General features: G+C 43.9%; 1 protein-coding gene across 14 annotated transcripts in view; it reads left to right on the top strand.

The window, feature by feature from the left end:
• The window catches only part of JMJD1C (jumonji domain containing 1C), a 161,381-nt gene that overhangs the window by 126,820 nt on the left and 21,347 nt on the right, over positions 1 to 13,214 (top strand). For 6 of the 14 annotated variants that reach the window (XM_065068576.1, XM_065068577.1, XM_065068589.1 and 3 more), the window contains 7 exons: positions 483 to 607; positions 1,881 to 2,024; positions 2,143 to 2,329; positions 2,397 to 4,093; positions 7,103 to 7,275; positions 7,605 to 9,805; positions 12,735 to 12,936. In XM_065068576.1, the coding sequence (XP_064924648.1) occupies positions 483 to 607; positions 1,881 to 2,024; positions 2,143 to 2,329; positions 2,397 to 4,093; positions 7,103 to 7,275; positions 7,605 to 9,805; positions 12,735 to 12,936 (4,729 nt within the window). The other 8 variants (XM_065068578.1, XM_065068579.1, XM_065068583.1 and 5 more) reach the window with 5 other exon arrangements.

Here is a 13,214-nt window from a genome sequence, read left to right as displayed (position 1 = left end):
CTCTGTGGTCACTTATGGGAAAGGCTTGGCAGATGCAGAGCCCAACCACCAAGATGTAAATCTTTTCACCAGCAGAGCCTCTGGGCATGTGACTAGCCTGTTAAATAGCTTCTGTATAACCTGCTGCTGCCGCTTTCTAGCCTTACAGATTACTTTTCTATGGTTGCTGTTTGTAGGCAGGAATTTTCCCATCATTTGTCATCATGGTTGCAGAAAGATTTAGTTAGATAAGAAAATTGCATGTTGAAAATGTTAGCATAATTGACCTTAAAGCATGCTTAAATGTACCATTTGCATTTCAAAATGTCTTCCTGAATAAAAGTAGAATCCACAGGCAGTGCTGCACCCGAATTGCCTGTAGTTTGCTGTCCATGCCCTGTACACTCTATGTTTGCTCTGAAGCTCAAGAAACCAGGAAAACCCATTTATGCTTCCTTTTTTCTGAATTCCTGAATGGCTTTTTTGTTTCTTCCCCTCCAAAGGTCCGTACTCGCTAAATGGTTACAGGGTGAGAGTGTACAGACAGGATTCTGCCACCCAGTGGTTTACTGGTATCATAACCCATCATGATCTCTTCACCCGCACTATGGTGGTTATGAATGACCAGGTGAGTTCCACGTGTCCTACTCAGAGAACAGGCTTCAAGTAAACTGCGTGTCGGGAGTTTTTAACCTCTTTTTGTGGTGCTCTGAAATACACCGAGTTGTTGAGTTCTAGCAGGGCAAGTCTGTTGCCGCGCTGAAAGGACAGCATGACTTTGCTTTGGACTAGCGGTGAAAACCATGCTGGAGCTGAGTGTTTGTGCAATGATGTGATTAATACCGGTCCTACAGTTTTGCTTTTCTTCTGCTGTGGCTATTTGACTAGTGAAGTCTTTGAAGTGAAGCAGTCTGGTTTTAAGAACAGGTCTTCCCTGTCAGTTCGGAGAATTTCTTTTCTCAACGCCGAAATCTTTTGAAACTGCAGTAGCGATAACTCCTTCCAAGCAATTGAAATACCCTCTTTCTTCAATTTATTGAATTAAGCATTTACTGCAACCGTAATTTACATTTACTGTGGTAGGGTTTAGTTGTATTTCTGAAGTTGATGTTACAAAAAGGATGGATGCTGGTATTTTTAGTGGCACTGATGAATTCTCTCTCAGGAAACCAGAGTAATGACTCCACGCTAATATAGTGAATGGTCCGTCTGCCTTGAAATGACTGACAAAATCATGTCTAACAATCAAAATTTAAGATTAGTCTTATGCTCAAATATATTATTTCCCTTAATTTGCTGTAATTAATTTTCCCCAAATATTATTTTTCTTCACTTTTTGACACATTAAAGATTTACTTAGCTTTTCCTTCTATCTGAAATATCCTGTACTAGTAACACTTCACTGGTCTCAGAGTTCTTATCTCCAATCATTTTAGTTCCTCTCTTTCAGCAGGTTCGCTTCTGTTGGAAGTAATATTGTAATATACTTCTGCAGTATATTTGATAGTATATTGAATACATTTTGAAAAGTGTTTTTATTGTTATTGCTACTTAAGGGTTACTCTGTGAAGAGCTCAGTGTCATTTAGTCTCAGATTTGCAGGTCAGTGAAGGGGGGAGGAAGTGGTGATGGGTACTTTAAAAAAAAAAGGAAGAGAGAAGAAAAAGATATTTTTCCAGTGATTTGTGTAGACAAGTTAGCTTTGGTTTTACTCTGTTCCCAGCCTTTGTTGAGTTGTATGCCAGTTCTGCTTGTCAGGATTAAATAGGCTTTGCTCTGATTAGTCTTTAGCACACAAAATAGACTGGTGAACACTGATACAGAAAATAAAGATTGGGCAGTGTCTGAACATCTGCTGATTATTGGTTTTTTCTCCCTTTTTTTTTTTTTTGATAAACCAGGTGTTAGAACCTCAGAATGTTGATCCTTCTATGGTTCAGATGACCTTTCTAGATGATGTTGTTCACTCTTTGTTGAAAGGTGAAAATATTGGCATCACTTCACGCCGACGGTCTCGTTCCAACCAGAACAGCAACACAGTCCACGTAGATACATTTATCTTTTTACCTAAGTATTTTCGTATGTTGCGAATATTAAAAATAGATGTTTAAAGCCACTAATTGAAATTGTATTGAAGTCAATTAATCGCAAAATTATTTTTAGGGTCATTATACGCGTGCACAAGCAAATAGTCCCAGACCAGCAATGAATTCCCAAACTGCAGCACCAAAACAGAATTCTCACCAGCAACAGAGGAATACTCGACCAAATAAGAGGAAAGGCTCCGATAGCAGCGTGCCTGATGAAGAGAAGATGAAAGAAGATAGATATGATTTTATAGGTCGAGGAGGTAAAAGCAGTTATTGGAAAAGGGAGGGAGAGCTGCTTAAAACCATATTAGACTGCAAATGTGATAGATGTGTTTTTATCTTTTACAGAAAACCCCAAAAGCAAAACCAAACACTTCCTTAGTAAAAGAAGAAAACCTGAAGAGGATGAAAAAAAGTTAAATATGAAGAGACTGCGCACAGACAATATCTCAGATTACTCTGAGAGCAGTGACTCGGAAATCTCAAATAAAAGATTGACAGATTCGTCCTCAGAGCAAAATTCAGAGAATGAGTTAAAAAGCAAGAACACTTCGAAGATAAATGGAGAAGAAGGAAAGTCCCAAAGTATTGAGGGAGTAGAACAGACACTAACAGAGAGGCGGTCTCCATGGGATGGAATACAGGAGGATAAAAAACATGAAGAGACAGAAAGACTGAAGTCATCCATTCTGGATCAGCAGGAAAAATCTTCACTCCGTGCAGCAGAGCAGCCAACACCTTATGAGCAGAATGCCAAGGATCCACATGTTCAAGAGTGCAATGCAGAAAAACATCATGCTGCGGAATTAAAAAATGAGCAATTTGTACCCAGACCTCCTACTCCAAAATGTGTTGTTGACATTACTAGTGAAAACAACTCTGAAAAGGACAGCCAGAGTAATGCTGCAAGTACCTTTGGTTTGCAAACGGTTCAGAAAATAGAATCTCACAGCAGTGATTTAAAACAGCAGTTTGCGAATGCAAATTTCCTTGAAGCAAGAAAACAGGAAGCTGATCAAAGTTGGGGTAGCAGTGTTGTTAACAAAGCGGATTTGATGCAACCTGGGGTTGTAAAAACGTTATCAGTAAATGAACACTTAAATCCCGACAAAGAAAAAGTGCAGTATGGCTCCTTCATGTCTTCGTTAAATGTAGCTTCTCTAGCAGAAGAGAGTAAACTGCATAAACAAAGTCCAGCCCCCGATTCTGTGAAGTCAAAACCTAGTGCTTCAGTTGATCATCCTAAAACAAAGTCACCTGATGTTAAGCCTAAATTCACCCAATCTTCCGATACTGTGAAGTCTAAGGTTAGTTCCCAAAACAGCCATGCTACTGGATTAACAAGGTCAGCCAATAAAACTGATCATGATATGCCTAGGTCTAGTTTTCATCCAGTGCCAGCTAGAGTTAGTGCTCTAGAAGCTACTAAAAGTCCTCTTATCATTGACAAGAATGAACATTTCACAGTGTACAGGGACCCCACTCTGATTGGACAAGAAACAGGAACTAATCACATTTCACCTTATTTGCATCAGCATAATTATCCTCTGCATTCTTCATCCCACCGAACCTGTTTAAATCCAAACGCTCATCATCCTGCATTAACTGGTTCATCCCATCTGCTAGCTGGGTCTTCAGCGCAGGCTCCCTTGCCCGCTATTAACACTCACCCCCTTAGCAGCGCATCTCACCATTCTGTTCATCACCCTCATCTACTTCCCGCAGTGTTGCCCGGAGTGCCTGCTGCCTCCTTGCTGGGTGGCCACCCGCGACTAGAGACTGCTCATGCTAGCAGCTTAAGCCATTTGGCATTAGCACACCAGCAGCAGCAACAGATGTTACAACACCAGTCTCCACATCTTCTTGGACAAGCTCATCCTTCTGCTTCCTATAATCAGCTAGGGCTTTATCCAATTATTTGGCAGTATCCAAATGGAACACATGCTTACTCAGGACTTGGTCTGCCTTCCTCCAAATGGGTCCACCCAGAAACTCCTGTGAACACGGAGGCTTCCTTGAGAAGGGTAAGTGGAGCTTGTTTCTTCTTAACGTATTGAGCTTGGGCTGGTGTCTCCCAACAGCGGTTTTCTAGGTACAGATTCAGTAGTATGTATCACACCGAGTGTGCGGTGATGGTGGGTTGAGTAGGCTGAGAACTAGGAATGGAAATCCAGTTGTAAGCTCTGTCTCAAAGTGGACGTGAGTTGGGAGTTCTTCCAGGCCTTGGTTCCCTAAGTATTTTAAGGAAAGGCTGAATGTTTGTTTTTAGTTTATGACCAAGTGAGGTCAACCAGCTGCTTTGGGACCTCAAGTCCAGAGGGTAAATATTTGCTAAATCAGACTGTGAAAACCCATTGTGTAAGTTAAATACTAAGAGAGGTAGGACAATGGTCTTCATAGCAAAACTTTGTGTGTGCTCACTGAATAATGTAGAAAGGCTGAGACAGAAGGAGTACTAAATCCAGTGGGAAGTTCTGAAGAGAAGTATTCTAGCATTTATAAATCTTTCTTGCACTGCACACCCATTTCTCTTGTCTTTACACTTATCTGTGTGCCCTTTCTTGGCATATCTTTTTCTCCCCTTCTGTTCCTGTTGACACACATCCCTGCCTTCCCATCTGCTTTCTACTCCTCTGAATTCAAGTCAGGATGATTCCTGTGTCCGTGTGCTGCGTGTAACCACTGAAGTCTCAGCAGAAATGGTCTGTTTTCAGCCCAGTGCCCGGTGTGGCGGTGTTTGGCAGGCAGACGTGGCAATTACAGGAAAAGTTTTCTCAGCTCCTGCAGGCTCGGGATATGGCGTGATTGTTGCAGGCACCTTAGGGGAACACTGTAAGATGGAGCATGTGTAGTGCAGACAGAAACTGTGGAGAGCTTTACTGCCAGCTTCAATCAAACCTCCACTGAGCATGTGCATACTGATTTTTAGAGGCTTACAACTTGGCCTAATTTGGGCAGATTTTCACAGGGACTACAAAAGGCATGTCGCTGACAGTGGTCCTTCTGCCAAATTGTAAGCCTTTGCGTCAAAGCTTGGAGTTCCTGAATGGTTATAAAGATTTTTTTCTTTCTCATCATGAGGAAGGCTATTCTTCCCCAGCCTCATTCTTGAGAAAAGCCAAACCATTGTGGTTGAGTCTTTCCCGAACAGTCAGCTTGAGTTGGCCTTGTAATATGAAGTCAGTTTGATCTAAACTGTGATAAAGCCAAACACAGCAAAGAAGAAAAGCATAAGAGAAAACTATAGGTGGATTTATCTTTTCATGTTGCTGCCTGCTCCACCCCATGCTGAAGTCCATTTTGAAGAACTTAGGATAGACTCTGTTTTCACTTTGGCTGCCTGAAGTATGCAGCTCTGCATACCGAGGCACGTAGCTTTTTAATTATGTTGATATGTGGCAATTGTCTTGTGGTGACTTGTCTTCTGGCTCTCGCGCTGGAGGCCTTTTTAAAATACGTCTTAGCAACCCAGAACGGGCGTTTCCAGCCTTGGTTTGCATGGATGCCACAGTCGCAGGAGGGTATCTGTGTTTCAGCTGTCACGGCAGCAGCAGCCGCCCTCGGCTCCGGGCTGAGCCGTGTCCCTGTGCCGAAGGAAACGTGCCCCGAGCCCACCTCTCCCTACCCTCCGCCGGTGGCCCTGGCAGCTCCTGTCTTGGTGCTGGGCCGTGGATGGTTGCAGGTGGAGTCACAAAGCTGCTTGGGCAATGCTTGGTGCTCAAGCAGATGTTCCTCAGCTCCTCTAGGGAGAAGGTGACGGGCCTTTTTTGCATAACACTTTAATACAGCTTACAAGTTATTCGTGGGAACTCACCGCAGCGTGGGAACTCCTGGCCCAGGAAACGTATGCACTAAAACTGTTAGCAAAAACCCATGTGGTTGCTTTAAATATTCAAAAACGTAGAAATCAGAACTTCAAAGTTGTTGCACCTGCATATCTATTCTGCGCTGCGTGCGTGTGGCATGAGAGCTCTATGGCTGCCCTGCTGCAGCCGCAGCTCTCACCCGGGGAGGAGAGGAGAGGAGCAGAGCAGGGGAAGAACTTCTGGGCAGTGCCAGGAGTCAGGGGTGGAGGGGCTCTGGGGTGCTCATGGAAGTTCTGCTCGCCCTTGTCCTGGTCCCTTCTGGGCTTGTCCCCAGCTCCTGAGCAGCACCGGAGCAGTGCCCTGCCTTGCCGCTGCTCGGCATGTGTTTCTCCTAAGCAGGTCTCAGAGGGGAGAGGGGAAGGGGAGAGGTGGATGGCGGCTCTTGGTCTTTTCTGCAGAGTTGCTACACAAGTTTCAGAGAAGACATGAAGACAGGAATTTACTCAAGTAGTCAATTAAAAGTAGTTTTATAAATTAAGATTATTAGTGTGTACAGAGAGGAGGTCGGTATTGGCCATGTTTTGAGGGATGGGTACGCAGCACAAAACTGTACATGCTGTGCTTTTGCCATGCTGAAAAGCGTGGCAGGTGTGTATGCTTATGGTTTTAATAGTGTGCTGCTGATGAAATTATGCTAAATAAAAATGCCTGCAAAATAAAGCAGCTTAGTTAGGATTATCATACTTAATCATCTGGAGGGACGGGGAGGAGAGGATCCATCCGGGAAAGAGATACTTCTGTCTGTTGTGATAGAAGATACTTCTGTCTATATTGAGATTTGTTATAAAGCTGGAGATGAAATTGTTTTCCAGAAATACTGAACTGTGTTTGTCCTTTGAAAGAAATGTTTCTTGCAAATCATTGAAGAGCTGATGCCATTCTAGAATTAACTAGTCACACTGAAGACTTGAAAATTACATGGTTCTAAGAATACTTCTGAAACATGTAAACTATTTTATATGCCTCAAGTCCAGGGGAAGAACAATCAGATGTTTCACTTGACCAAAAAGTGACTTAAAACGTTAAATTTTATTTACTGTGTATGATTTGGTGGTGAAATACATTACTTCACTCTGATCATTGGTACTACTTGATACAGTAACTCTTGTGGTCGTGTGATTGTTCTGAAATCTGATTTCATTGTTGTGTTTTGGTTGGTGTTAACAGAATACTCCCAGCCCCTGGTTACACCAGCCCACCCCGGTGACCTCAGCTGACAGCCTCGGTTTACTGAGTCACATTCCTGTGCGACCGTCCAGCGCAGATCCCCTTCGGCCTCTCAAACTGACAGCGCATTCCAGCCCGCCGTTGTCCAAAAGTATGGTAGAGCATCACAAAGAGTAAGTTTGCTGTTCAGTGCTGTGTGAGAGGGTACCTTTCAGCAGCTGATGTTGTTTTCTGGCTTATTTTTAGTTTATTTATAAACATGGGTGCCTGTGGTAGAAGAAAGTTTGTCAGTGTGTTGCAAAACAGACTCTACCCTGTTGACTTGGAATGGTACTTGAGTGCCTGAGTCATCTGAAGACTTTTGAAAATTGTACCTAATATAAAGAAAAGTTTATTTTGTGTTAATAAATAACTTTGTTCAGAGCATGGGAAGAAAGGTCTTCCCTTTAGCACATGCGCTTCGTTCAGACTGATCTGTGTCTGCTTAACCTTTTTCAAACAGAGAGCTGGAGAGGAAAGCGTTTATTGAACCTTTACGTTCTGTTACAACTGCACCGGTAAAGACGGAGCTAGAGCAGAGCAGAACACAGGCAGCAAAGGAGAGCCATATGCACAGACATTTTGCAGATCCAATGTTGAACCAGCTGCCAAGGCCGCCACAGGAGTCTGGGGAGCGACTGAGCAAATACAAAGAAGAGCACAGACGGATACTCCAAGAAAGTATTGAAGTTGCTCCTTTTACAGCTAAAATGAAGGCACTGGAGGGAGAGAGAGAGAACTACTCCAGGGTAACATCCTTATCTTCAAGTCCCAAAAGCCATTCAGTAAAATACGACAAAGACACTGAACGCTCTGTGTCAGAACTGTATAAAATGAAGCATTCAGTTCCACAGAGTTTGCCGCAGAGTAACTATTTCACCACCTTGTCTAACAGTGTGGTAAATGAACCACCAAGATCGTACCCGTCAAAGGAAGCTTCAAGCGTGTATGTTGATAAGCAAACTAATTGTCCCTCAGCAGCTAGTCCCCAGTCTCTCCCCTCTTACATTTCTTCTCTTTCAAAACCTCCACCTTTAATTAAGCACCAACCAGAGAGTGAAGGCTCTGCAAGCAAGATCCCTGAGCAGCTTTCGCAATCAGTGCAGTCTGTCAGTTCTTTTAGAAGTGACAGCAGGAGCCCTACTCAGTTGTCAGTCTCATCTTCAAATACACTCCGGAGCATGCCTGCCTTGCATAGAGCCCCCGTGTTTCACCCCCCTGTGCACCAGAACCTGGAGAAGAAGGAAAGCGGCTATAGCAGCCTCTCACCTCCGACTCTGACCCCCGTTCAGCCTGTTAATGCTGGGGGTGGCAAAATACAGGAGTTGCAGAAACCACCAACTTTAGTACCTGAGCCTAAGGAAGCTCAGACTGTTTACAAGGGCGCTTCCGAACAGAATTTGTCAGAAATATGGAAGTCAAATAATGCCGCAAACAATGAAAAAGTGGATTGGCACATTGAAAGAATGAGTGGAAAGTCACAGTCCGCTACAGCATCTGTTATTGTGCGTCCTCCTTCTAGCACGAAACACGATAGCGTACCAGCAATGCAGTCTGCTTCCAAAGATCGAGTTAGCGAGAGGTCTTCAGCTGTGACAAATCAAGCAGATTGCCTGAAAACAGCGGAAGCCAGGGAGACTGGAAGAATCATTCTGCCAAATATGAACTCAGACAGTGCTCGCACACAGTATGAAAAGAAATTTCCAGCTGTCTCGCAAGGCAGCATTCCTCGTGCTGTCGCCCCCACCACAACGATGATCTGCAGCACCAAAACGGGTGTCACCACCTCGGCAGCAACAACTACCAGCGTGTCAAGCTGGGGCAGTTCAGAAGTGACTTACTCCTTATCGAACGCGGTCCTGGCCTGCACGCCGCTGGAGTGTCCTGCCTCCAGAGCCGCGAGCCAGGTGGTGGCGCAGGCCCAGGAGTGCAAGGTCAGCACTGCGGCTCCGGTTACACCCGCCGCTGGCAAGACAGGCAGCGCTGCTCAGCCCGGCTCGGGGTTCTCCACCTCCACCGACTTTGTCCATTTGAAAAAGCACAAGGCAGCCTTGGCCGCGGCTCAGTTTAAAAGTAGTAACACCAGTGAGACCGAGTCCAACTCTGCGAAAAATCAGACATTTTCAACCTCTCTCTCCCTAGACAGTGCTATCGTCTGTAATACGATAAACAAAGCGAACTCTGTAGGCACTGGGCAAACTTCCCAGACGAGTCAGCCAAACTACCACACTAAACTGAAAAAGGCTTGGCTAACGAGACATTCAGAGGAAGATAAAAACACTAATAAAAAAGAGAATTCAGGGAACAGTGTTTCAGAAATTATTAAGCCATGTACTGTCAATTTAATAGCTTCTACATCAAATGATTTGCAGAATAACATAGATAGTAAGATCTTGGCAGATAAGTTTGCGAAGGAAGAGAAGCACCCTAGGAGAAAAGCAAAACGAACTTACGAGTCTGGCTCTGAAAGCGGAGACTCTGATGAAAGTGAGAGCAAGTCAGAGCAAAGGACTAAACGGCAGCCCAAGCCAACTTACAAAAAGAAACAAAATGATTTGCAGAAAAAAAAGGGTGATACAGAGGAAGAAGTAAAACCGAATGGTGTTCTTAGCAGGAGTGCCAAAGAAAAAAGCAAGCTGAAGTTGCAGAGCGGCAGCAACAGCAGTGAGTATATTAATCTGATTTGGAAGGGACAGACTAATACGAAGTCTAGCAATGTTAATCCTGGAGGGTTTGTCATGCACGATAGCTGGGAAAAGACTTAAAAAGCATACTTGTGTAAGTGACTGGGTCCAGATTTATATGTCTCGAGGCCATTTGAAATATCCTGGTTTAAGAAATTTGGCATTTTGTATATGTGTGTTAACAAACTGGTTCTGGGCCTAAAAATGAGCAGTAAACAAACTGGTTTATGCCGTCCATCAGAATTTAACAGACTGGTGCATATTGTGTTGCTTGTATTGAGACATATATCTATTTTAAAAGATCTAATGCATTTATTTTTGGAGCGCTACTGGAGGGAGAGGTTTGCTATTGTTGAACTTTATTCATCCTTTGATCAGGAAGCCAGAGGCAGTTCCTTGAGAGCCTCATGCCACTCTGTTACAATTTGGTTAATTTAATGAAAGGTTTGAGGGAGAGTCATTTCACACTCCTAACGAGCTTGTGTATTTACATGGTGTTAAGTGCCTCTTGTTTAAGGAATAAAGAAATTTAGGGAAACACAAATTTCAATGTAAATGTAATGCTGGAGCATGTAGCAGATTGTAACGAGATTTGTCTGAAAAAAGAAACTGGTCTGCCAGCATGAGGGATTTTATTTAAGAACTTACCTTATTTTTGTATCCCAGCTTATTCTTCTCCAAGGACTAGTCCTTTGTCTTTGTTCTGGTCAAGTATGAAAAAGTCTCACATTAAATTACTTTTCGCAATAATTTTAAAGTATGGGTAGTAAGAAAATGAGCACTGCTCCTTCTAATTACGTTCTCTGGCTTTTCACTGCATGGTGTGTGAAGTTACTTGTCTGCTCTCTGAGAGTGCTCGATGCTGAAGTTGTACAGGGTGCTGGAAGTGTTGCAGTCTAAGCTACTCTGGCTTGGGTCCAGTGAGAGTAGTATTACCTTCCCCCCCGCTCCCAACTAAAGGGAAGATCAAGGAGAACATACCTATAAAGTCTTTCTCTGTTTTACTTCTGAAGGAGACTGTAAATATATACATGTAACATGTTAGGTCTTTCTGACCTTTGTATTGTTGCAAAAGATTCTTTGTAGGTTTGTTGTAGAAGGATTGCGTACCTAAGTTAAGGGCGGGCAGTCGCTTCATGTTTGGCTAGTGGTGCCTGGGTGTCAGAGTGATATATGATAACACTTTATGGAGATGGGTAGGAGTTGGTATTACGTTCTCTGGTGAGTCGCACAGCCTGCGTCCTGCACGTCAACAGGCTGGGCCTGTGCTGTGGTGGCAGCTTCTTGTGCTTGTCATCCTCTCTAGAAATTTTAATAGGCCTTGGGTCTTTCTGCCCATTTCCCTTACTTGACCCTTTAAATACATGAGCGTTTCTGGTACTCCTGTCAGTTTACCTTGGGGAAGCTTCATTTTAATTTCTGAGAGAGCGCTGTTCAGAGATTTTCTTACAAAAAAAGACTTTCCACGAAGATAGATACAAAAACATAATCAACTCTGAGGAGCTTTCAGGAAAGCACAGGTTGCCATGGAATGACTGCCCGGGCTCTGGGTAGGCAGCTGAAGATAACTGTGCTTCAGGGCCGGGGGCTCGGTGGCAGGTTTGCCGTGTGGGTGGTATCTGGTTGCTGCCAGGCTTGAAAACCACTGTGTCCTGATGCTGTTTTGGAAGCCCCCGGGAGGTCGTGTGCAAGCCAGAGCCCTCAGAGCTGCGGGCTGCGCGGCGGCCTCCTGCAGAGCCTCCTGCAGAGCCCGGCGTTCCGCAGTCTGCGAGCACCGTGGGTCTTCCAGGTTCCTGCCCGCAGAGCTGGAAGTCTGGCAGCTCCCAGATCACTCCCAGATCTCTGGTTCCAAGGCAGAAAACATTGGTTTGGACTAGCAAACCTGTACTTCGGCCTTTGCTACTCCCAGGTTTTAATCCAGATATCATCGTGCTCCTCGGGTGAGTTGGGAGGGTGTTTGTAGGCCGTGAACTGAGGCACAGGCAGTCTGTCACTTGCAAAGTTTGCACAAGTCATCTCTGGCAAAGTACAGATCCAAACTCGGGTACCAAGTCCAGGGTTAGCACCCTGACCTCTGTCATTCAACATCAGGTCCCCGTTTACAGGATGTGAACTTTCAAGAGTGGTGGTAGATGAAAAGACGGATATGCCTATCCATCTGTAGATAAAACTGGTGCCACTTTTAAAAGTAATTAAAATGAAAACCTAGTTAAATAACAACAGGGTTCAGTTTCAAAATGTGGAAATTGCACAGATTACTCAATAGACTTGCTCCTCGTGTTACTCAGTGTCGGATCTGCTGACTTCCATATCAAAAATAGAACTGTAGTGGTCAACCTCCCAAAGCCAACAAAATTGACAGAGGGTAGAGGATTCTGTTCTTCCTTATGTCAGATATTTTGCATTAAGTTCAGTTGAGTTACATGTGGACAGAGCTGCTCTTCTGTAATCATCTCTAACCCCAGCAAAAATAAATTTTGAAGAGGCAGGATTTTTTTTAAGCTCTGCTTTCATTGAATTGTTACCTTTTTGCATAGATCTTCGTCTGAAACAGAAATAGAATGTTTCTTTCTTGGGGTATTGTATTTCTTTGCTGGTTTTGTAAGAAGGAGAGTCTGGAGCTGTTTTTTAGGGAATAGTTGGTGAGTGATAAACCTAATAGAAAACACAGCGTCCTGGGTATTCCTGGTAGCTCAGCAGGCAGTGACCTGTGCTCCAGCCTGTAAAAGGCTCGTTGGTCCCTGTGCCTTTCAAACTTTGGTGCCGATAGGTGGACAGGTGGAAGTAATAGTGAAATATGTTATGCAGGTGCACTTCAACAAGTGTGCTTGTTGAACACGGACTGATGTGACTGGGTTCTGCAAACAGGGGCTACCAGTACCTCACCTGAACCTCTCCTTCCCTTGCAGCTGGCATACCACGCTCAGTGTTGAAGGACTGGCGCAAAGTAAAGAAGCTGAAGCAAACAGGAGAGTCCTTTTTGCAGGATGATTCTTGCTCTGAAATAGGACCAAATTTGCAAAAATGCAGAGAATGTAGGTTAATAAGAAGTAAGAAAGGAGAAGAACCAACTCACTCGCCAGTATTTTGTAGATTTTACTACTTTCGGCGGTAAGTACAGTGATTTCCTGATAATGTGGTGGTTTAACTTTTAAAAATAACACTGACAAAGGACTTGCATGCTTGAAAACTTGTCTGATTTTTCTGGCTCAGTCAGTCTGCCTGATAAAAGACACTAATTTAACAGTATTTACATTCGTATTTCTTATTTCTTTTGTGGATCGACTTTATTGCTGTTTAAAGCTTTATAGCAAAGACATCAGAACAGCTGCCCAGGGTACCTTAGGCAAGTAGAAAATACAGCACATCACCATTACGCAGGTGTCTGA

The sequence above is a fragment of the Columba livia genome, chromosome 6, assembly GCF_036013475.1.
Source record: "Columba livia isolate bColLiv1 breed racing homer chromosome 6, bColLiv1.pat.W.v2, whole genome shotgun sequence".
Classification (NCBI taxonomy): Eukaryota; Metazoa; Chordata; class Aves; order Columbiformes; family Columbidae; genus Columba; species Columba livia.
Note: the sequence above shows the minus strand (reverse complement) of the source record. Positions and strands in the feature narration are given on the sequence as shown.